General features: G+C 33.6%; 2 protein-coding genes across 3 annotated transcripts; both read right to left on the reverse strand.

Annotated features, from left to right (window-relative positions):
* Positions 1 to 2,663: 2,663 nt before the first annotated feature.
* On the reverse strand, positions 2,664 to 3,663 carry LOC121245506 (auxin-responsive protein SAUR32-like). Its single transcript, XM_041143562.1, has one exon. The coding sequence runs from the start codon at positions 3,271 to 3,273 to the stop codon at positions 2,896 to 2,898; it is 378 nt and encodes a 125-aa protein (XP_040999496.1). The 5' UTR covers positions 3,274 to 3,663; the 3' UTR covers positions 2,664 to 2,895.
* A 4,808-nt stretch (positions 3,664 to 8,471) lies between these two features.
* LOC121246890 (CDPK-related kinase 3-like) lies at positions 8,472 to 20,192 on the reverse strand. Of its 2 annotated transcripts, none has more exons than XM_041145202.1 (11): positions 19,249 to 20,186; positions 13,891 to 14,021; positions 13,464 to 13,505; positions 13,227 to 13,335; positions 12,959 to 13,037; positions 12,145 to 12,441; positions 11,103 to 11,212; positions 10,475 to 10,582; positions 10,215 to 10,277; positions 8,937 to 9,104; positions 8,472 to 8,848 (listed from the first exon to the last, which is right to left on the reverse strand). In XM_041145202.1, exons 1-11 carry the CDS (start codon positions 19,816 to 19,818, stop codon positions 8,711 to 8,713), a joined length of 1,815 nt encoding a protein of 604 aa, XP_041001136.1. In that variant the 5' UTR covers positions 19,819 to 20,186; the 3' UTR covers positions 8,472 to 8,710. The 2 variants fall into 2 exon arrangements, with proteins under 2 accessions (XP_041001136.1, XP_041001137.1); XM_041145203.1 differs by lacking the exon at positions 8,472 to 8,848 and adding an exon at positions 9,440 to 9,526 and having other exon boundaries at positions 8,964 to 9,104; positions 19,249 to 20,192.
* Between the last annotated feature and the right edge of the window lie 1,859 nt (positions 20,193 to 22,051).

Genomic DNA, 22,051 nt, shown 5'->3' on the forward strand with positions numbered 1-22,051 from the left:
AGAGTTTTGAGAAAGAATTTTAATAATAAAAGGGGGAGAGAGGAGGTAATATATAAACTTGGCATGAGTGTATTGGGACGTGCTAAATTTGAGATCCATTACCGTTATAAAAATTATCAGAACACAAATATCTTTTTTATATAAAACTATGTGATGTAAGTGTACTTCCATATTAATGGTATGTCTTATATGAATAAGCGAGATTGTAAATATATTGTTTTAGAGAGAAATGGAGACAACAAAATAACTGTACATGATGCATCTGACGATCTGTTATTATCCTGAGGCCGGAACATTAAACTTGTAATTGAGTATTTCAAGGTTGAAGATAGACATAATTAGTCATTTGCTTCGACATGGCGTGCTTCATACACTCTTTTTAATTGGCACACACTAAACGAAAAGAAATGCATGAATCATGCAGTCTCAATTTTGTTTTTGTTTAAGAAATAGTCATGTATATATAATGACTGAATAGATTTGATCAAAATTATGACCTAAAGCCCCCTCTAGGTCGTCGTCGCATTATAAGAAAATTACTTATTTGCAACTAGTTATTTTCAGCGAAATAACTATTTTCAATTAAAATGAATCTGTTTTCGTCGTAAATAATCATTTTCATCGTAAAAATAAATATTACAAATACTCGTTTTTCTTGTAATGGATCGTCGGACTAAAGTTGTTATATAAATAAATAAATAAAATAGTTCCCAAGGATATATTTAATTGATCGACTGTCATTATCACAGTAACAACTCAGAGAATCTTGTATTAGAAAAGAAAAATCCAAATACAATATCTCAATGTCTGCTCATAAAATAAATGAGGAACTAAATACATGATGATGAATCTGAAAAAGTTGGAAAGTGTTAATTTGTTGGGATTATATATGGAGGGAAATTAACATATATGATGCCCTACAAAAACCGTAATTGGTATTAACGGACGGAAGTAATTCTCCAAATTAAACGTGGAGGTGCATGCACACTCGCTCTCTCATAGCCTATAGGGCTGTAATCGAGCTGAGCCAAGCCGAGCTTAAGCCAGTTTTTGGCTTGTTGAGCTCGGCTCGACTCAAAATATTCAAGCTCGAAATTTTTTTTTTTATTCTTCGTTTGAGTTCGGCTTGATAAGCTAAACGCTCAACTCGAGCTAGAGCTTGAACTCGTCCTACAAACGAGTTCTAGTCGAGTCGAGCCGAGCTCAAGCTGGAGCTCTAGCTCAAACTGTGTATTTTTTTTATTTTTTGAATAAGATTTAATAATTAATAAAATAAATAAATAATCTAATATTGAATTTATACAACTAACAAGTAGAACCTCTATTGAATTATAAAATTTTAAAAAATATAAGTAATTAATATCTAACTAGTTGATATTTATCCAAAATAACAATATATTATATGCCTATATATATTATTAATGCATACACTTAATATGATAGCATATATCTATTTCATATATGGTTCTCACATATTAGTATATGAAATTATAAAATTTTATCTACTAATTATTATACAAATTATAAAATATACTTATGAAATATATTCACTATATAGACATAAGTAATTAGATTACATATTATATATTTAATTATAAAAGTGGTATGCTTATATTATTAGTTACTACATATGTGTGTGTGTGTGTATATACACATAGGTGTATGTATATATTTATCAATATATGAATGAGTTTTAATCGAGTCAAGCTAATGAGTCGACTCGAGCATAAACGAGCGAGCCTTAGTCTAGTCGAGTCGAGTTTTGTTGGGTATGTATCATTTACAATTCGAGCGGGTATCTGTTTTTACGAACGAGCTTTTTTTTTCACGAGTTGAGTTCGATTCGAATTTAACCGAATAAGTATCAAGCGGACTATCGAACAAACTGGTTCATTTACTGCCCTCCTCTAATTTAAAAATTATTTGAAATAAAAAAAATAAAAAATACAAATGTACTAGAGAGTATGCCCAACGATACACCGAGTATTAGAAGTGTCCCAATTAGCTAGGCAGTAAGACATTAATGTTTAGAGAATGAGATAAGATAAAAATTTTATGAATAATAATAAGATAGTTTGTAAATAATAGTAAATTAGTTTGAATTAAGAATTTATTGGATTTTGGGAAATGAGAAAGAAAAGTTTGAATAAAAATATTACAAAATTAAAATATTGTGAAAATATAATTTTTATTTTGATAAAAAAGTTGAATTGTTTTTTTATTTTTTATTTAAAAGTTTGAGAAAGTTGTAATGATTAGTTTGAAAATTTTATAATGATTAATTTGAAAGTATTTATATTTAAATAATAAAAATAAGATGGATGGAGATAAAAAAAATTTTCCAAACATCTTCCCAAGGGTTTACTGAGAATATGAATTAGCAAATCCAAGAGAGAGAATATATTATATCAGAAGAGATCATCATTTATACTGGTGATATTATTCCTTTGCTTTAAAGAAAGTTATGCCACAATTGCATGCATGCTTTATCGAGAATTGCGAACTTAACGGCCTTAATTAAATAAAGCTACCTACCGTTTCTGGTCCACCTTCTGTTTGGCCTTGTCTATTGATCTCTTTTTACCATCAAATTGCAGATACTCTCATTCTCTTTGAAGAAAGAAAAAGAGAGAGAAAAGAAAATGAAAAAAAGAAATGAAACGGATCCGACTGAGTTTTCTTTTTTTATCATTACTATTCCTAACATAAGAACAAAGTCATTACATGCAATTGCAACAGTTTTGCTGTCGTTATCATCTCATCTTTATCACCACCACACCCAACTACCAAGAAAAAAGGGAAATACAAAACCTACAAACACTCCAAATCTGCAGAACCCCAAAGATTGCAGCATCGAAATTCATGCATTTGAGGTGCCAAAAAGCAAGGTTTTGATCAAACCCCAAAACACCCAATTAGATGATGATGATGATGATGATGAAGGGACTTTTCCCTGTCAATCATTCCCTGAACGTACCTAAACTCCTCCACTTGGCAAGGAATATTGATTGTCCCCTTCTGATCAAAACCGTACTCTTCCTCAGCCTCCTTCAGGAGCTGCATGAACAGTGGGTGGTTGAAATATATAACAGGCACCACAAATCTCTGTTGCTCCTCACCCTGACCAACCTTGATCGCCAAACACCCTTTTGGCACGTCTCTCATCTCTTGCTTCTTCCCTTGGTGATGCTGCTGAAGATGATGCTGAGACAGGTTTCGGTGAAAGTTTCTCAGAGTTTTCTGGTCTCCACTTCCCATATCTGCAAAAGTCATGCAAACGAAGATTGACAAAGAAAGACAAAGAAGTACGTCCGTACGTAGCCCTTGCTTTGCTAGCTAGTTTTCTTGCCGATCTTTTACCTCCGATTTTTACACGCTTTATAAGAAAACAAGGGAAAGAGGCGCCCAAGGCTCAGAGGCTCCGTGCCTTGCTTGAACAGGGTAAAGAAAGAGTATCTCAAGAGCTTGGCACGTTGGTCATGGCTAATAAACGTTCGCCCAAATACAGAGTGCATAAAGGCCAGAAGAAGAAAAAAACGCATATATAGGGAAAGAGTTGGGACTCTATGACCGTCCAGGAAAGTGTGTTGAGGCTTCCTACGCTGTAAAAGTAGAATTTGTTATTTTCCGCCCAAGTAGTTTCTCGACCCTTGGATCTTTGTGGCCAAGATAATTGTCGAGGTCTTGGCGGTCCCGGGAAACGGGCTTTTATAACGTATACGAAATAAAAGACGAGGTGCGAAGGGTATAAACTTGGGGCTTTTGTGTGAGGAGCAAGGGCCACGCCCTTCCTTTTATCCCATATAGAAAATTTTAATTATCAAGTTGGTGTATCTATAGTAAAGTGTTTCTATAACATAATTTGATTTGATCAAATATAAATTTTATCGATAAAATCTTATAATTTAAATTATGTAGAATGTATAATCTACACAGCGATTTAAGAATGGAACAACTTTTTCAAATATAATTTTTTTTTTTTTTATCATTCTTTTCAGTAATATCAATTCACATTACGAGTAGATATAAAGAGCATTGCGGACCTAGTAGGATTCCCTTCCAAAAATGCCCATGTTAGTCCAATTGGTGGATCGTTCTAGATCTTGTAAGTTTGTCTCTTTATTTCCTCAATTTGATTCATGGTAAGAAATCTCAATTACACTTGTTAATTTTAATGTAGTGGCAAGAGTGTGATTTTATGTTCTGAGTAGGGTAGGATACCTTTCTCACGAGTGGAATAGGGAAGGACATCATGAAGAATAACGTCCGGTCTATGGAATGCACACCACTCACTTGACATGGCGAACCCGGTTCGTCGCCACATCATGATTCTGCCCTTCTCCCTCACCCAGACGAAGCCCCCCCACTCCTCACTCTCCCTTCTCATCTTCTAACTCACAAAAACGAAACCCCATCTGCCCTTCTCCTTCACCCAGACGAAGCCCCCCACCCTTCACTCTCTCTTCTCTACAAAGGGTCTTTTGATGAGATCTCAACCAGACGAGAATAGAAAGATAGATGAGATACACTTCATTGGTTGGTGAAGGAAATTTAGCGGGTGCTGCAAAGTACAACTAGGCTAACATATGGACGAGCAAGCACCTTGTAGACTCTAGAGGTGCCCCATCCCGCACCTAGCACCCCGAACAAGCACCTTTGGAGCTCTTGGAAGCTTGTGTTTGCACTATATCGCCATACTATTGCTTTCAAAGAGGAGTTCATACTTGCATCGAGGATGTAGAATTTTTTTTTCCTTGCAAAAGTCCACATAAATGTATCCCTTCGTGTTGCGGTTTTCTCTGCAGCAGACAAAATAACGGTTTCCGCAACATTATTGACCGTTAATTGAACAGTGTTAAAGATGGCCATTTTCTTGGTACTTCTTCGGTCAAGAAAACCTTGGACTAGTATATACTAATTAACCATTAATTTAGCTCAGGTTCTTTTTTTTTATTTTTATTATTATTATTTATTGCACTGATCATGTGGTATTGTATTGTAATGGAGTTATCATGGTTACTACCTACGTACCCTCAATTCTTTTAATTAACGCAGATTTGACTATACAAAAATTATCATATTACAAACTCAGATCTTACTGTATGAAACTCAAAAACTACAAGGTGCATGTACTTTTTTCTGAATCTCCTTTGAAGTCAGTAAGGTACTGAAACACGTGGACATTGGACAGTGCAAATAAAGGCAATATTCTCGGGACACTAATTTATAAAGGAAAATGCTTAAGCTACGATGAATTTTTCTAAGAGTTTCTATCCATTTATTTTTATTTAGTGGTTAAAGAAGTATTTTTTAATGAATTTATAAAAATGAGTTTTTGTGGCTATTTAATTGTGGCGAAAAGATCATTTGTGATCAAAACAAACTCATTTTGGCTATAAATAGTAATTTACTGGAATTAACTGATCACAAATAAACAGTTTTTTTATAGTGTTTTTTAATATTTAAAATGATTTTAAAATATTTGAAAAAAACACACAAAATAAAAACGTACATTTTAAACTTATCGATGTGGACTCTCGGATCCACCTCTCGGTAGCCCTAGTAGTTCCCAATTTATAAAAGCGGTATATAGCCCACATAGCAAGATGCTTTGTACAACACTCTTAATTCCCACTACTAACCAAATTAATTCAATAAATTAATATTAAGTCCTAAAGATACAAATATTGAATAAAAAGCAAGGATACAAACTAAGTAATCAAAGCTATCTTACGGTTCTATAAAAAGAAAAAAATATAAATTCAGAATCTTCTAAAATTTCAAAGGTACTATTCTATCATCTATATATATATATATATATATATATATATATATATATATTGATCTTATATTCCAAAAACATTTTCAAATTAAATGGTTAGGATTTTGTTCTACCAACATTTATCACATGATTTATATGACTAAATGCTAATAATTTAAAGTATTTTTCTATTTAAGACATATATATGAAACCATTTAAGTTGCATGCCTACACCATTTTTTGGATTTTGTGTACTTTCTTTCTGTAAATCCAACGTTTTGGGACGTGGTATATATAACTTCACAACAATGAAGTTTCCTCTTAGAGGAATAACACCATATATATATATATATATATATAGAGAGAGAGAGAGAGAGAGAGAGAGAGAGCATATATATATATATATATATATATATATATATAATGGGTTTTTTCCTCTCATCGATCATGCTCTGACAATTCAATCCTCCATATATATATATATATTGTGGGGTATTATATATGGGGAACAATCATGAGTGGAGGAAAAATATTTCAATCTTCCAACTTCCATAGTCATGTACCATTTTCAGTAGTGGTTGCTTGTTTCTCATATAATTTCTCATTATTTTCTCTTAAAATGTTATTCATATCAGTTTTAATCTTATTATGTCGTCATTAATTTCCTAACGTGGCATAACGAAAAATAATAAAAGAATTATTATTTTGGACACATAAGTTTCTTATTTTTTATTATAAATAAATGTGGTCAAATAATTCAAGCAATACCCACAAAGCATGGCCAGCCAGCCAGCCAGCCAGCCTGCATGCGCCGCACTCTTTCTCAGGTCAACTAGCTAGTTGACATTGTCTATGGGAATATTTATTAATTAATTGATTGGTGATATCTCTCCACTGGTAAACGTGGTTTCAACATTGGATCAGGCAATTTCTTGGAAGCTAAAAAGCTGGCAAGATCCAGACATCGACATCTTCCCACTCTGAAAAGTTGAGCAAGTGTTCCAGCTTCCTACTTTGATAGAGTAATTAATAAATTATAATACTTGTTGTAAAACTTTAAAAAAAAAAATTGATTTTAATGACAACTGATGTAACAAAATAAAAATAAGATGCATCATAACTTCTTTTCTAGAAGAAGAAATAATGACAGTGTCTGGAGTATAAGCATCGGCTAACTCTATGTCAGCAGTCATGATAATACAGAAGATGCAAGCTCTATCCCGAATAGACTTGTAGTGTAACTGGCATGATAGTTACAAAGGGTGAGATCGTGGATTCTAACTTTGAGCCCCAAATAAAAAGAAATATCAAGAAGAAATGGTTGGATTGTGCATAATTTTAGACAAAGAAAGTCAAGTCTATCTACCAAGACATCGTGGTTGAATTTATCCAACATGCCAGTACTATTGATTGTGGAAACACTCATTATGTTGTGTTTGGCCCACTTCTACTAGTGTTAGTTCCTTCCTTTTCATCACAGTGCAAAAGCTTTTCCCAAATTGAAATTGGAAAAAAGAAAAAATCTAAACAAATCAAAGCGGGACTGCATTTTGTCGGTAACAAAACCCAAAAACATTCTATCCGATGCAGACACATAACCTTACAAAGGAGGGCCTACACAAACGAATTAAAAGGAACAAAAGTGGATAAGCACCCCTGCAATAGGACTTGAAACGAAGTCCATTTCAAAAACCAAATTAATTACTTCCTTGAACAAGCCTCAATCAAGTTGCTAGAGAATTTAGAAGCAAAGTTTTAAATTTCGTACCATACCTTAAGCATATCGGGATAGAGAACCGGTATAGGAAATGTATGTGTTTCGTACCGAATCAAATACTGACCATACCAATGCATCTTTGTCAATACCGGCCGGTTTCTGGTCTACCAACCAATTTCGGTGTACCAACCAATTTTTTTTTTATTATTATTATTTTTATAATTAATGTAAAATTTCTTACTTATAATTTTCACTCCAATTCTCATATCTGAAGATTATTTTCTTAACTTTTTTTAATCTCCTTTTTTCGAGGACTGAAAATCAAATCCCTACTTCCCTGTTTGTAATAAAGATAAGTAATTATTTTTTCAAATAGTTGAATTGAGAACTTAGAAGTATTATTGAGTTTTATAAATATATGTTTCAAATTTTTAAGACTTGCATTAATGTTATTTTAAAATATAATTTATACATATATGATTAATTTATTATATATAAACTATCCCGAAACAGTATCTGTACCGAAATATTTCATTCCAGTACCTTAACCGATACAGTATTCAAAACTTTGTTTAGAAGCCGAATCAACATCCGTTTTTGCTTTTCCTGAACTTTGTCTTGCATTCCTCTATGGGTGATAATAGAATAATCAGATTACCAGAATTCGCCTCATAGTTGGAGGGTTGGGAAATAGATTTTCCTCGTCTCCTCTGTTGAGTTCCTATCACAAGAATTCTTAGATGATATTCCACAAACCTTTTATTTGCTTGCCTCCCCTTTTGAGTTTCTAGCAAGAATTTGGAATTAATGGTGAACAGAATTAGCACAATCAAATCATTTCAACAAGTTAAATGTATAATCAAATTACAAAGTAACTACAAGCCAGTAAAGGCTTGCCATTAGTGTTCATCTCTGACTATAACAATCTGATTTCAGAATTAAAAAAAAAAAAAAAAAAAAAAAAAAAAAAAAAAAAAAAAAAAACCCATAGTCTGAGCTCAAACCCATTGGAATATATTAACTGCCAAAATAGGGTAAGAGCAAGCAGAAAGTCTCAATATTCAGTATTAGTCCAATCCCAGAACTGGTTTGACTGATGTTCATTTATACACATTTTCTTTATACCATTCCCCAAAAAAATAGGAAAAGAAAAAAAGAAAAAAAAAAAAAAAAAAACCTTTCAAATCCTCTAAACCCATGAATTTTAAAACTATATGTCAAAGGCTATAAAATTAATGGTGTCTTGTGTTTGAACTACGGAGAGTTACACCATGCAAAAATTTTGTATATCCAAGTAAACTAAGCTTTCCATCTGTGTTTCGGATCCATTCTCTGAGGATAGAATAAGCTGACGGTCCAAGATTCAATTCCTGGAATAGAAGGTATCAAAGTTGAGTCAGAATGGCATACGTACACAAATGCAAGAAGGAACCAAGGACAGGAAGGTGGGTTCGATACCCTTGCCAATTCTTCAACAGATATGATGCGATTACCCTCCTGCTCAAAATGCTCAAAAGCAGTTGAGGCAATCTGTTCCCACCCGTCAAGGGCCTCCAATTGATGTGTACTGATTGCAGCAGCACAAAACTCTTCAAAGTCCATCTTTTTATAAGAAAGTGGTTCCAACTGAAAAAAGAAGGGGAAAAAAAAAAAGTAATAAACACAAGAATCTGACAACTTTCTATGCTTCAAAAGGACAATCTAAAGAAAAACAAAGCTGGCCGACAAAGGGAATCGATATGACCATGACATTCAGTAAGAATGGGCAGTATAACAGATGCTGAAGATGCAAAAACGTGATGCAATCATGAGTAGGAATGGTTTGTGGGTTACAAACAGCTATAGTGGCTGAACCTAATAGATAGCAATTGCATTCCTGTTTTTGATGATGATCCAACCCATTATCTCAATGCATGGGATTCCCTTGGGGATACAAATATGAAAATGGTCAGTAGTGAGACCTTAATGGCCTAGTCAGACCAGACAGAAGCAGAATAATTGTCTTCTTTTGCCTTGCTAGAATCCTTTGATAAGCAAGTTGAATGTGCCTTCAAAAAGAGGGGCGCATTTCAGATACTTTTGGCGGCCAGATAAACCAGATCAAAACATTCAGCTTTCAACAGACCAATTTTGCCATTGACCATAAACCAAGGATGGCCAGGCCCAAGTTCCCAAGGTTCCGTATTTAAAGCCTTTTCAGATATAGATTTAGACAATTATCTTTCACCTATTAGGTGGCTGGTTTTATGCAACCCCTGCATGTTCTACTGAGACCCAAAGTTTCCAAGTGCACCAACTTGGAAGCAGCGAAAGTAATCTCAGTGCAGATAAGTTCTTGATCTAAATAATATTGCAGATAAGTTCCTTGAGATATTAATCTTAACCTATCAGGAATATTCTTAATATTAAGATTCACTATTGCACAGAAATTAGCTAAGGATAATACGCTATGGATCAGTAACCAGTGATCTGAGTTTCAACTCCACCAAAGCTACTGATGCATGTAGTTTTTGAGTGTTTATGTGCAATTATAGCCACATACATAGGTATGTATATATGTAGATAATATGTGAAATAACAAATCAATTGAAGAAAAATATTATACAGGAATTCTAGTAAATACTAGTACCCACATCATATATATATATATATATATATATATATATATATATATATATATATGAGATGCTTAACAACTGAAAAGTATTGCCAAAAAAATCAACAAATATGCCTTACCACATTAATAATATCAAGAACTCTGGACTCCTTCATGGCATCAGTTGCATTTCGCACAAGAGCCTGCAAGTACATTTCAACCATACAAATGAATATGTAAATAGAATACAAAGTCCTATCAACATAAACTTTAATATAAAGATAAGACATTAGGTAATGACCAACCCATGCCAACAAAGAGCAAAAAGATTTCCCCCTCATAACAGTAACCAACTATAGACTGGAAAATCAAACTAACAAGATAACAGACAGTAAATAACCATTTTGAAATTCTCAAGAGTGACACGCCCATCTCTATTTGGCTCTAACAGAGTGAATTGTGCCCTTAGATAGACCAACTCATCTTCTGTCAAAGCTTTTGATAGAGCCTGCAATAATCAGAGAAACAACACAAAGATTAGTTAATTCTATCAAAATTAGGAAACTTGGTCTATAAACCTCTCCCATATAAGCTTCTCAAAAAGTTCAGTGTGACAGAGAATTCAGGATTTTGACTTTTGGACACACCTAATAGTTGATCATTGAGGATTCTCTATTATTTTATTTTATTTTTTTGATAAGTAAAAAAAAATATCAAAAAAAGTATGTCACACAATTTGAATTTAGAAAAGCAGTAGCATGGATCCAATCAAAGTTGTCAATCTTAACCGAAAAAGTTATTTGCCTAACATGAAAATCCCACTATGAGGTGATGGAAATAACTTGGCCTTTGACATCTGTAAGCATGCCATTAATATTCAACAAATATCTTATGATTGTATGTAATACACATGTATATATGTGTACATTAGTTTATTTGTATATAGAAGTATATTTTCAACAAGTTACAAGGCCTTGCCAAAAGAAAACTCTGCATGTCATGCACATAAAAAATGATAAGAATGGTACCTTCAGTGCTGCACGCTTGAAAGGTGTAGCATGAATATATGACTTGACTAACTTATAGATCAATATATCCAATGGGATTGAACGACTATCATCACGCAACCACGGATGAGCTGCAATGGTGAAAGTAGGTTCAATGGTTAAAATATTAAATAAAGGCAACCCATCCAAAATCATTGTCAATTATCACAGCATAATTTAAAAAAAAGATCCAATGTGGCAATGATTATGAAATATAACAATATTAATAGCTAATAAATGGACCATATATTGCAGGAGTAAGACTTTCAACAAATAATGAGAAAGTAATATTCAACAGGTGCTGTTCAACTGCCATGTAGCAGACCTCATTGGACACTAGGTGGCAGAACTATTGAAGCATCCAAGGTGCTATCCAAACATTCAAAGAATCTTCAAAAGTTTTCAACTTCAAACCAAACATATTTCAATCTCAAAAAGAAAAAGAGTTATTATTTCAATTTTTCAACTTTTTATGTAATTATTTGCCATTATTTCAGCAAAAAGTAAACAAAACAAAAAAATTCAACAAAAATTGAAAAAACAAACTATAATCAAACAACTTTTCAACTCTATCCATTCACTTACACAAATCTCAATACAAAACATAATTAAAAGAAAAAATTAATTCAATTTTTCCTATCCACCTTAAAAATATCTAAGAACCGCATCTCAAAATTTGTCAAAAACTTTCTCAAACATTCTCAAATTTTCATTAACCAAACACTCCCCAACCCTTTGTTGTTGTTCCTCCTTTGGGGCTTTTCCCATTTTCCCTTTCACCCAGGGATCTAGAGGTGAGGAGTTTAAGACCATATTCCAGAAAAGAGTAGGAAAAAAAAAAATCTATAAATTTCTTTTATCACAACAAAAATTACTGATTTATGCCAAATCCTTTTACCAAATCAATTGCTTTCCAGAGAAAAGGAAATTCATTACTGCATACAGAACACGGAGCACAACATCAAAAGATAAGAGTTAATATGTATTCGGGACCTCTTCACTAGCATAAAGAAATTAAACATACTGAGAGCTTGAACTGCAGTCATTCTTTTCCTGTAATCCTTGTTCAGTAGCCTTTTCACAAAGTCCTTGGCTTCTGCAGACACGGAAGGCCACGGTATATCCTCAAAATTTGGGTCAGTCCTAAGCACTGCACGAAAAATTCCAGATTCTGTCCGTGCCCAGAAAGGTCGGCTTCCACATAATAAGATGTAGGTAATGACACCAATGCTCCATATATCTCCTTCAAGACTATAAGACCTATGAAGGACTTCAGGTGCTACGTAGTATGCACTTCCAACAATATCATTAAGTCTTACGTCTGCACAAATACCCATGCAAGGGAAATATTCTAAAAAAAGTAGTAACTATTCTGCATATAAATTGGGATATTGAAATATTCTAGCACTTCAAATATGAATATAATGCTACAAAACATTACAAATCAAACATTATTGCATAATTGATTCGGACACATGCATGTTTAGGTGTGATCATGAGCATGTTTCTCACAATACAGTAGCATTTGTGAATATCATTGTTGAGCCAAAAGTAGCAAATTCAGCCTTTCTTCTAAAAAATAAAAAATCTCCCATTGGTAGACATCCACTTAAAATCAAATCAGTCTATCAAGTTGCCAAGCAATTAGGAATACAAGTGCGTTAATACTGACAATAAAAATAAAACCAAGCCTGAACTATTAAAAATCTCCTATTGGTAGACACCCACTTAAAATCAAATCAGTCTATCAAGTTGCCAAGCAATTAGGAATACAAGAACGTTAATACTGAGAATAAAAATAAACCAAGCCTGAACTATTATTAGACAGCAAACATTACCTGGCCTGATAAAGTCAGAAAGACCAAAATCAATAAGTTTCATGTCAGCATCTTCACTTCTAGAAGTGAAAAGGAAATTCTGTTAGGCAGGAAAGATGAAGAAATATCAGTTATAATCATCCATGAATTAAATAAATTAAACAAAAGCCTAAAAGAGAAAGCAATACAGAGGGAAAAAAAAAAAAAGGAACTACCATTATAAGCTCAAAGGAACAAGACACAAAGAGTCATGAATAAAATCGTTAGTGATAAATCTGAAAAGAAAAACCTCTGGCTTTAAGTCACGGTGCACAACGCCTTGAAGATGACAAAATGCAACTACACTTAGAATTTGCACAACTATGAATTTTGCATCGTCCTCTGCGTACCTTCCTCCCCTTCAATAAAGGAAAATATTTTTCAATTCAAAATAATACATCCTAAATCATGTAAGTAATTACAATATTTCCTGCAACATATTTTAATTATAAAAAAAAAATCATTTTTATTTAAAAAATACTTTTACCTTGATAAAATTCTATCTAGGAGTTCCCCACCTTCACACAGTCTGAAAACAAGAATGAGCCAAAAATTAAAAAACGTATGATGAAGTTGTAAATTACTCCACAATCGTGTAACTGAGAACAATGAATTAATGAAACTTTTGACAGGGAAAAGGTAACATAAACTTAGAAAATTATTCAACATCTGAAAAATATGATCAATCCAATCTAGACCTTCTATCGTGCAGGAAGCATGGGATGTTGAATTCTATCAGACATAAAAGTTAAGAATAGTCTAAAATACAATATACCATAATTTCTACCTCATTAAGCAATATTGGTTACGTACATATCCATATAGAAACAAAAGAATAAGAATGAAAACAGCTTCAGAAATGCTGGACCATATTATGCATAAAAAAATAGAATAGAACACAAGAAAAGACATACTCCATGACTATGTACACGTTATTGGCATCCTCACATGCATCATGAAATTTGACCAGATGCTTATGCCCCGATAAAGCTTTCAATATCTTCACTTCTCTACGGACATCTTCAATTGATATTGCTGTTGTCATCTGACAAAGAAATCTTATCATGATGCAGATAAGAGCATTCTTAACACACTCTAGGTTTTAAAAAATAAATTGCAGTAACAACAATCATAGCCCATTATAAGACAACAATATATTGACAATAACAGGGAAAGACGGAACCCCAGGCCATTCAACAGCTAAATACAGAAAAAAGAAACTTATTGCAAATAATATCAGTAGATGAAGGAATAATTCTCCTATGCACATGAGCACAAGCAAGAGGAGCATAACACAAAAGGATAAATAGTAACAAACATGGACAATAGTTGTAACGCCCCAATGGAAGGCCCAAGCCACATTCCTATACTCTAAAAGGATTAGTCAATGATACAATTTGAGCCCCATTGGAACCTTATAAAGAGCAAAAATTTCTCCTTCCCAAGCAATGTGGGATCTCATACACGACCTATCCTTATCCTTATCACATAGGATATCACAATCTAGTCTCCCTTAAATTCCCGACATCCTTGTCGGGCCTGTCCGTTGTTGGTGGCACGGCTTAAGTCCCACATTTCTGGTTGGGATAAGCTCTGATACCATTTGTAACGCCTCAATGGAAGGCCCAAACCACATAGCCTATACTCCGAAAGGATTAGTCAATGATACAATTGGAGCCTCATTGGAACCTTATAAAGAGCAAGAATTGCTCCTTCCTAAGCAATGTGGGATCTCATACACCACCTACCCTTATCCTTATCATATGGGATACCACAGTGGCAAAGCCAGGAATTTATTTCTAGGAAGGCCGAACTCATGCTAAACAATATTGTTTTCATATATAATGCATATCTTTTGGAATAGCTGAACTTATGATAATAATCTTTTTATATAAGGTATATCGAAAAGGATGAATAGTAATAAACGTGCACCGTAGCAAAGCTAGGAATTTATCTTTTGTGAAGGCCAAACTCAATATTTTTATTAGAAATTATGTGTATAGGAGTAAGAAAAATGTTGGAGAAAGTGTGATACCCCTCATACTGAGTGATGTGGAGCAGTGGTGTATAGAATCCCACACTACTTAGAAGTGGGAAGTTATTGCTCTTTATAATGATTCCAATAGAACTTCAGGTGTACCATTGACTAGTCCTTTTGGAGTAGGGCTCATTGCGGCTTTGGCCTCCCTTGGGGCCTCTCTTGGGACTTGGCTTTGATACCATTTGTAAAGCCCTAAGAAAGGCCTAAGCCACGTCTAGACCCTACACTAATAAAACAAGTCAATGGAATAATTGGAGTCCTATCGAAATCATTATAAAGAGCAATAACTTCTCCCTCTCAAGCAATATGGGGATTCCAAATACCACCTATCCGCATCACTCATTATCACAATAAGATATAGTAAAGAAAAATCATACATTGTATCTTTTGACCTTTTGAATCATTTTGAAGTAAAACTTTTGAACTAAAAAATCCCAAGATTCTATTAAAAATTAAGGCTAAAGTTTTTAGTTTAATAAAAAGTCTATGTGCATTTCTTCTTAGATTTTTTGGATGGACCAGTGAGTTTTCTTTATATATTTTATATTAGGGTTAGGGTTGTGTTTTTTTTTCAATTTTTTTGTAGACTAATAGTTTTTAGAACATTTTTCGAGGATATGGGGTAAATTTTTAGGTTTTCGTTAGACTTTGGGAGTGTTAGGATTAAAAATTGGAGGGAATAATTTTTTAAAACATAAAACAGCTTTTGATATTTTTATAAGGGAGGCTGGGGTGTTTCATTTTTTAGAGGTGTTAGGTTCACAGAGATTTAGCAGAAGTGAAGCTCACAAACTCATGTGGCTTGCTTTGGTACGTTAGATTGAAGTTGTGCTTACTGTAAAGTAGATCTAGCGTGTCACAGCAAGCTACATTAGTTTGTGAGTTTACTTTTGTGAGATCTCTGTGAACCAAGCATTTCTCTTCATTTAGTTTTTGGACCCCCACCCCCGCCTCTGAATGTGTATATGCCCCCCCAATAGACACACCAAAACAGAGACAGAGAGAGAGAGAGAGAGAGAGAGAGTTGATGAATTTAAGAGACTAGTGGAGGATTTTAGGATTTGATAGGGAGACCTAGCACAGAAAAAACAATTTCAATTCTGTGTTATAATGTATACACACACAGAAAAACTCGAGTATAAGCAATGCTGCTACCTAGATGTGAGTAATAATTTTCAACAACAATGACATTGCCTAGTCTCATCTATTCTACAGAATGATACAGCTTTTATGGATCCAAATTCCAAAGCAGTATCCATTACTGGCCAAGATATGTCAGTAAATAGAAAATGCAGTTTCAGTGCTTCTATTGTGCAAGCAAAGTGCAAAGGTTAATAAGAATACCATATAGACCGTAATGAAAAGCAAAGTACCGGACAATCCTTTACACAAACCTTTAGTTATTTGGGATCGAAAACAATTCTTCAGATACATAATCAGAAGATAATAATATCACAGTTTCAAGTAATCCAAGAAGAAAATTGACCATGATCACCTATCTTCATAAGAAGCGAATTTGCATTGGATAAGTGTTAGGTTCCCCTGCCTTAACTAAAAATCACAAGTATTTTGAATTTACACTGTCAGGTCAATGAGCTCTAGTTCAAATGGGACCTCCTCCCCCTATAAGATCGAGATGTAGGCCGAAGTCCTAAGATCTATTAAGTTCATGTATAACTTACTGAAAAAAGAAAAACTGACTTTCAGATCCTAATTGACTTTTCAATTCTCTTCATAAGTTTATTGGTTAACTCCAAATAGAAATATCTCAAAAACTAAAAAATTAAACAAATTCTTTGAACTCTCTTAAAAACACTCAGGAACTGTTTGGAAGAATTTATTTAGTAGTATTGTTTAGTGATGAAACCCAAATCTTAGATTACAATCACAATAAATTTTTGTATTACAGATATGAAAATCCACGACTATATATACAAAAATAAAAAGAGCAAACCCCACCCTCGCCTGGGTTGTTCTCTCTCACACAGGTGCATACAAAAATTAAACAAAACAATAAAATCAATGGATACAAAGATCCAAGGTTCACAACTCAAAAAGCAGTTGCCTTTCTTTAGTTCTCTTAAATGGGTTCAGGATTTTAAAACCTCACCTTTCACCATGATGAAAAAGGCGTTGTGCATTTATAAGAAAAATCATAAAACAGCAGAAACGCCATCAATGAACATAGCATGCACAATGTTGGAAATTGTGAGTGAACGTTACTAAAGTTCAAAATCTCTGCACTTACAACTTTGAGATTGTACATCAACCCACAGTAGCACTCGCTTTCATTCCATTGAAGATTTTATGAATTCTTGTTCTTCTTCTCTGCCTTAACTAGGTGTCCTCAGTATACTTTTTGTTCAGTTGGGTATCTTATCAAAAATCAAAAAACAAAGAAAGAAAGAAAGAAAGAACCACACCTTTTTTCTGTTATTCTATAATTCTCTCAGTGTTATGCATGTAATCTTCTTCAGTGACAAAAAGTAAAACAATAAACATCCAAGTCATACAATATAAAAAAGGGTCACAATTTATTAGCTTTCTGAGCAGGTGAAATTAATTGGTTCCCCAACATTTTCATCTTTTTTTTTTCTTGTTTCTTGTGCCACATGTAGTTCAAATCCCTAGAACTTGGCGTTGGGATTATTTGCTATGTGGTAATTTTTAAGTTGACATTTATAATTGGTTTACCCATTTTGAAGACTTACATAATGATTAATTGCTTATAACCAAACACCAACCATTCTATATAAAGCATTAATCACTGTTATTAGTTGGAACCCAGCAGAGAAAAATTTATCAGTAATTTACTTCACTTGACTGATTTTTTCACTCGCCTGCCCCTTCATCAACATCAAATAAAATAATTGACATAGGTATCACCGGGAGGCTTTTCTAATTCCTAGTTTTGAATTTTTCTCAAATTAGTGAGGAAATAGCCAGATAACTGAAAGAGAAAACATTGATATTAGAAATTAATTCATCTACGAAGATATCCCTTCTAAAACTTAGGTGGAAATCAGAACTCTGTCTCCAGAGCTGGAAACCAGATCTTGTTTCATTTATAGTTGCTTCAATAACACCCTAATCTCCAATTGTAAAGAGCCACGGGAGAATGAAGTTGATATATGAAAAATTACTACTAACCCCGTGCCCCCTCAAAAGAAGAAAAAAAGAAAAGCAGTTCTCTCATTTCAGTTTTTATTTGCACGTGAACATTATATTAATTTTTCAAATGAAATGTAAGCACTATTTATAGAACTCTATCACTGACTGATAAATTATACGTATACATACAATAGCTAAAGATAGAAGAAGAATTATTTCATCATATCAGGTTTCGATCACTTGCATGAATGCCAACGATTTGTTTTTTGATGTGGAAATCCGGAGACCATGCATTCTGAACATTTCTATCCGGCTAACCCTGGACCTTTACTCTATCACTAGCTGATAAATCATACTTCTAAATACAATAGCTAAAGATAGAAGAAGAATCATTTCATCATATAAGTTTTCGATCACTTGCATGAATGCCACGAGTTTGTTTTTTGACGAGGAAATCCAGAGACCATGCATACCGAACATTTCTATCTGGTTAAACCCCAGACCTTTACTCTTATCACTAGCTGACAAATTATACTTCTAAATACAATAGCTAAAGATAGAAGAAGAATTATTTCAATAGCTAAAGATAGAAGAAGAATTATTTCATCATATAAGTTTATGATCACTTGAATGAATGCCATCAATAGTTACATCAATTTGTTTTTTTTTTTTTTTTTTCTTTTTAACGAGGAAATTCGGAGACCGTGTACACATAACATGTTCTTTACCCGGTTAAACCCCGGACCTTTGTAACGAGCCCACATAACGCAAATCCATTAGTTACATTAAATTAAGGCACAAATAAATAACAGAAACGTTAATCAAAACCCTACTTATTAAAACCTCAAACCATAGAACCATCCCTGCTTAATTGTCCTTTTTCATTGTTTGTTTATGCAGTTGTTGCTGATAACGTTAACCGGTATTCCTGATATAGAATCAAACTAAAAATCCTAACACAAAGCATCAACTAAGACGATCGGATTATATACCAGCACAAAATACAGAAGTCCACAAAAGGAACTCCATGGATATTAAGCCAATAGAGACGATTTAAAAAATAAAAAACAAAAAAAAAAACCCCACCACGGAGTTTCTATTATAAAATTGTGCTTTGTACCTTTGCTTTCGAAATAATTTTCACAGCAACGGGTTGATCTTTAAGCTCGCCCTTTTTGCCTCTGGCAGAGCAAGTATGACCAAAATGCCCTCGCCCTACCTCTTTCCCGAGCTCGTACTTGGCTCCGAAGTTCTTGGTGTAGCCGAAGCTCTTGTCTAGAGCTTGCTCAATCTCTGCTCCGCGCTCCTCCGGGATCGGGCCGTCCTTAGGCTTTGCGGCGTGGCCGAACCGCTTCGCCAGCGACGCCTTGATGTGCTTTGCTGGCGAAGGCGGCGGGAAAGGCCGCCGGAAGAACCTCCTCGGAGTCCCCGATCCCCTCGCCGGAGACGGAGAAACGCCGCCGGGAAGCGGACTGGCGGAAACGCCTTGAGGGTAATGGCTGGGCCAGGGGCTCGGGTACGAGGACCGCACCGGAGTGTTCCTCACCGCCTGAACGTTGACGGCGCCGTTACTCCCGCTTGCGGACGGTAACGGAGTCTGAGACGAATCGTTGTCATAGGAAGCGACAATAGTAGTAGTAGTAGCGTCATTCTCGACCGTTGGATTGGTCTTGCCGTAGCACAGCCCCATCCCCCCGCCCTCCCACCAAGAAAAAACAAAAGCTTGCTGCGGCGCTGTATCAGATCACGACGAAGTCAAAAAGTCTAAACATGGGACGGATCCGAGTCTCACCGGAGAGAGATCTACGGCGAGAAAACGATAAAGAAAGGGAATTTGAGTCAGTGAGAGGGGGAGACAGAGACAGACAGGCAGACAGTCGAGACAAGGACACCAGGGCTGTAAAAGGAAACAAAGACGAGCAAGTGACAGACAGAGAAAGAGAGCTGGAAAAGTATAAACTGTGTCCAGTCTACGCTCGAAGGAGGGGAAATCCCGGATCGTCCGATTCAATTTGGAAAGTGAAATCACGAGATCCAAATCCGTTCAGACACGATATCACAGGCTATTTATGATCGGAGCCGTTGGTCTTTCCAAAATGGAAGGATTTGGAAATGTTTAAGGATTACCACATACAATACTTCTCTCTCTCAATCTTTTTTTCGTTTTGTCTCTTGCTATTTTTATTATTATTACCCTCTTTTCCTAATTTGTTCAAACTTTTTCTTTTGTTAATTTTTAAGATTTTCTTTAAAAAAACTTAGATGTGCTTTGTATCATATTCTATTAAAGTTGTAGGTAAGATGAGAAGTTAGTTAGCTAAATTCTTTTTTTTAGCTGTGTTTTGTACGAAATATTTGTAAAAATAGATATATAAAATTAAGAAATGATTTGTACAAATTCTAAATCAAAATTTTGAATATGATTTTGATGATCGATTTGATTAAAATACTGAAACTAAATATTTCGATACCGATATTGTTTCGAGATAGTTTATATATAGATAAATTAATTATATATGTATAAATTATATTTCAGAATAACATCAATACAAATTTTAAAAAGTTAAAACACATATTTATAAAATTTAATAATACTTCTAAGTTATCAATCCAACTATTAAAAAAAATAATCGTGCATCTTCATCACGAAAATAGAAGTAGGGATTTTCAGTTCACAAATAAAGGAGATTAGAAAAAATTAAAATAGTATTCATATGTAAAAATTGAAGTGAAAATTATGAAAATATACTAAAAATACAAAAATACAAACTTTCGGCCGACACATTGAAAATCGGCTGTATTGATCGAAACGCACTAAAATGATCGATATTTAACCCGGAACGAAACATCTATCTTCCTCGTGCTAGTTACTTGTATGGCATGGTAAACACCGACCCATACAATCCCTTATAAAAAGTGGATCTCACTTAAAGAAAATAAAAAAAAAATAAATAAATAAATAACTCTTTTTTATTAGTGGGACTCACTTTCTTACAAAGGGCTTGTATGAACTTGTCTATTTGAGACTTGTACCTAGCATTACTAATATAAAATTAAGAAATTATTTGAATAAAATTTTGGATCTTTTTAAGTTTTATACATAAATTTCTTTAATTTCTATATGTCTATGAAGGGCAATGTTAGGATGCATAGTAAATGTGCATTCCAAATATGTACACTAGTGTAAATGAGTTTTTATCTTTTTTTTAAGCATTTTTTAAACATTCTTAATTATTAAGAAAAAATAAAATATAAATATAAATTCACTAATAGTCACTTTTGTAACCATTTAAAAAAATAAAATAAAAATATATGAATAAACATACGTAGTAGACATATTTAGAAGTCATACTATCATTTTCTTTTTACGAAATCTTAAGCAAGTGGCTAGACGAAGATTCATTTTGAGAAATAGAAAAGTATTGTGCTTAAAAGATATTTGGAATGAATTTGGAAAAAAAATTAATATTTCTAGAAACTAAAAAAACACATAATCCGAATTATTAAAAGAATAATGGTATATGCACGAACACAAACATTTAAATAGTATAAGTATAGTATAAATGAAGTTACCGTTCAAACGTAACATCAATTTACTATCCATATACCGTTTAACTTCAATTGTACTATCCGTATCTTATTGAAGTGTTTGAGTTTCTTCTTCCTTAAATACTTTATCATTAGAAGAGAAGGATAAATTATAAAGGAAAATACTATATTGTCCTTCTAAATCTACCGTTTAAAATTATGGTCAATATTTTTAATATTTAAATAAAAAAAATATAAATATAATTTTGAACGATACTTTAGAAGAAAACAATAGAAATGCCCAATTATAAAATGGATAAAATTTATTAAACGATTTATTTAAATATATTTACCTAAGATTTTAAAATAAGATAAAAATTCAAAAATATATATTT

The sequence above is a fragment of the Juglans microcarpa x Juglans regia genome, chromosome 1S, assembly GCF_004785595.1.
Source record: "Juglans microcarpa x Juglans regia isolate MS1-56 chromosome 1S, Jm3101_v1.0, whole genome shotgun sequence".
NCBI lineage: Eukaryota > Viridiplantae > Streptophyta > Magnoliopsida > Fagales > Juglandaceae > Juglans > Juglans microcarpa x Juglans regia.

Bases quoted from the DNA above. Each gene is read 5' to 3' on its own strand.
- LOC121246890 (XM_041145202.1), bottom strand. From the start codon at position 19,818: ATGGGGCTGTGCTACGGCAAGACCAATCCAACGGTCGAGAATGACGCT. The intron at 13,336-13,463 runs GTAAAAGTATTT...CCTTTATTGAAG, and splicing joins CTAGATAGAATTTTATCAAG to GGGAGGAAGGTACGCAGAGG. The intron at 11,213-12,144 runs GTATGTTTAATT...TCACCATTGCAG, and splicing joins GACTGCAGTTCAAGCTCTCA to CTCATCCGTGGTTGCGTGAT.
- LOC121245506 (XM_041143562.1), bottom strand. From the start codon at position 3,273: ATGACTTTTGCAGATATGGGAAGTGGAGACCAGAAAACTCTGAGAAAC.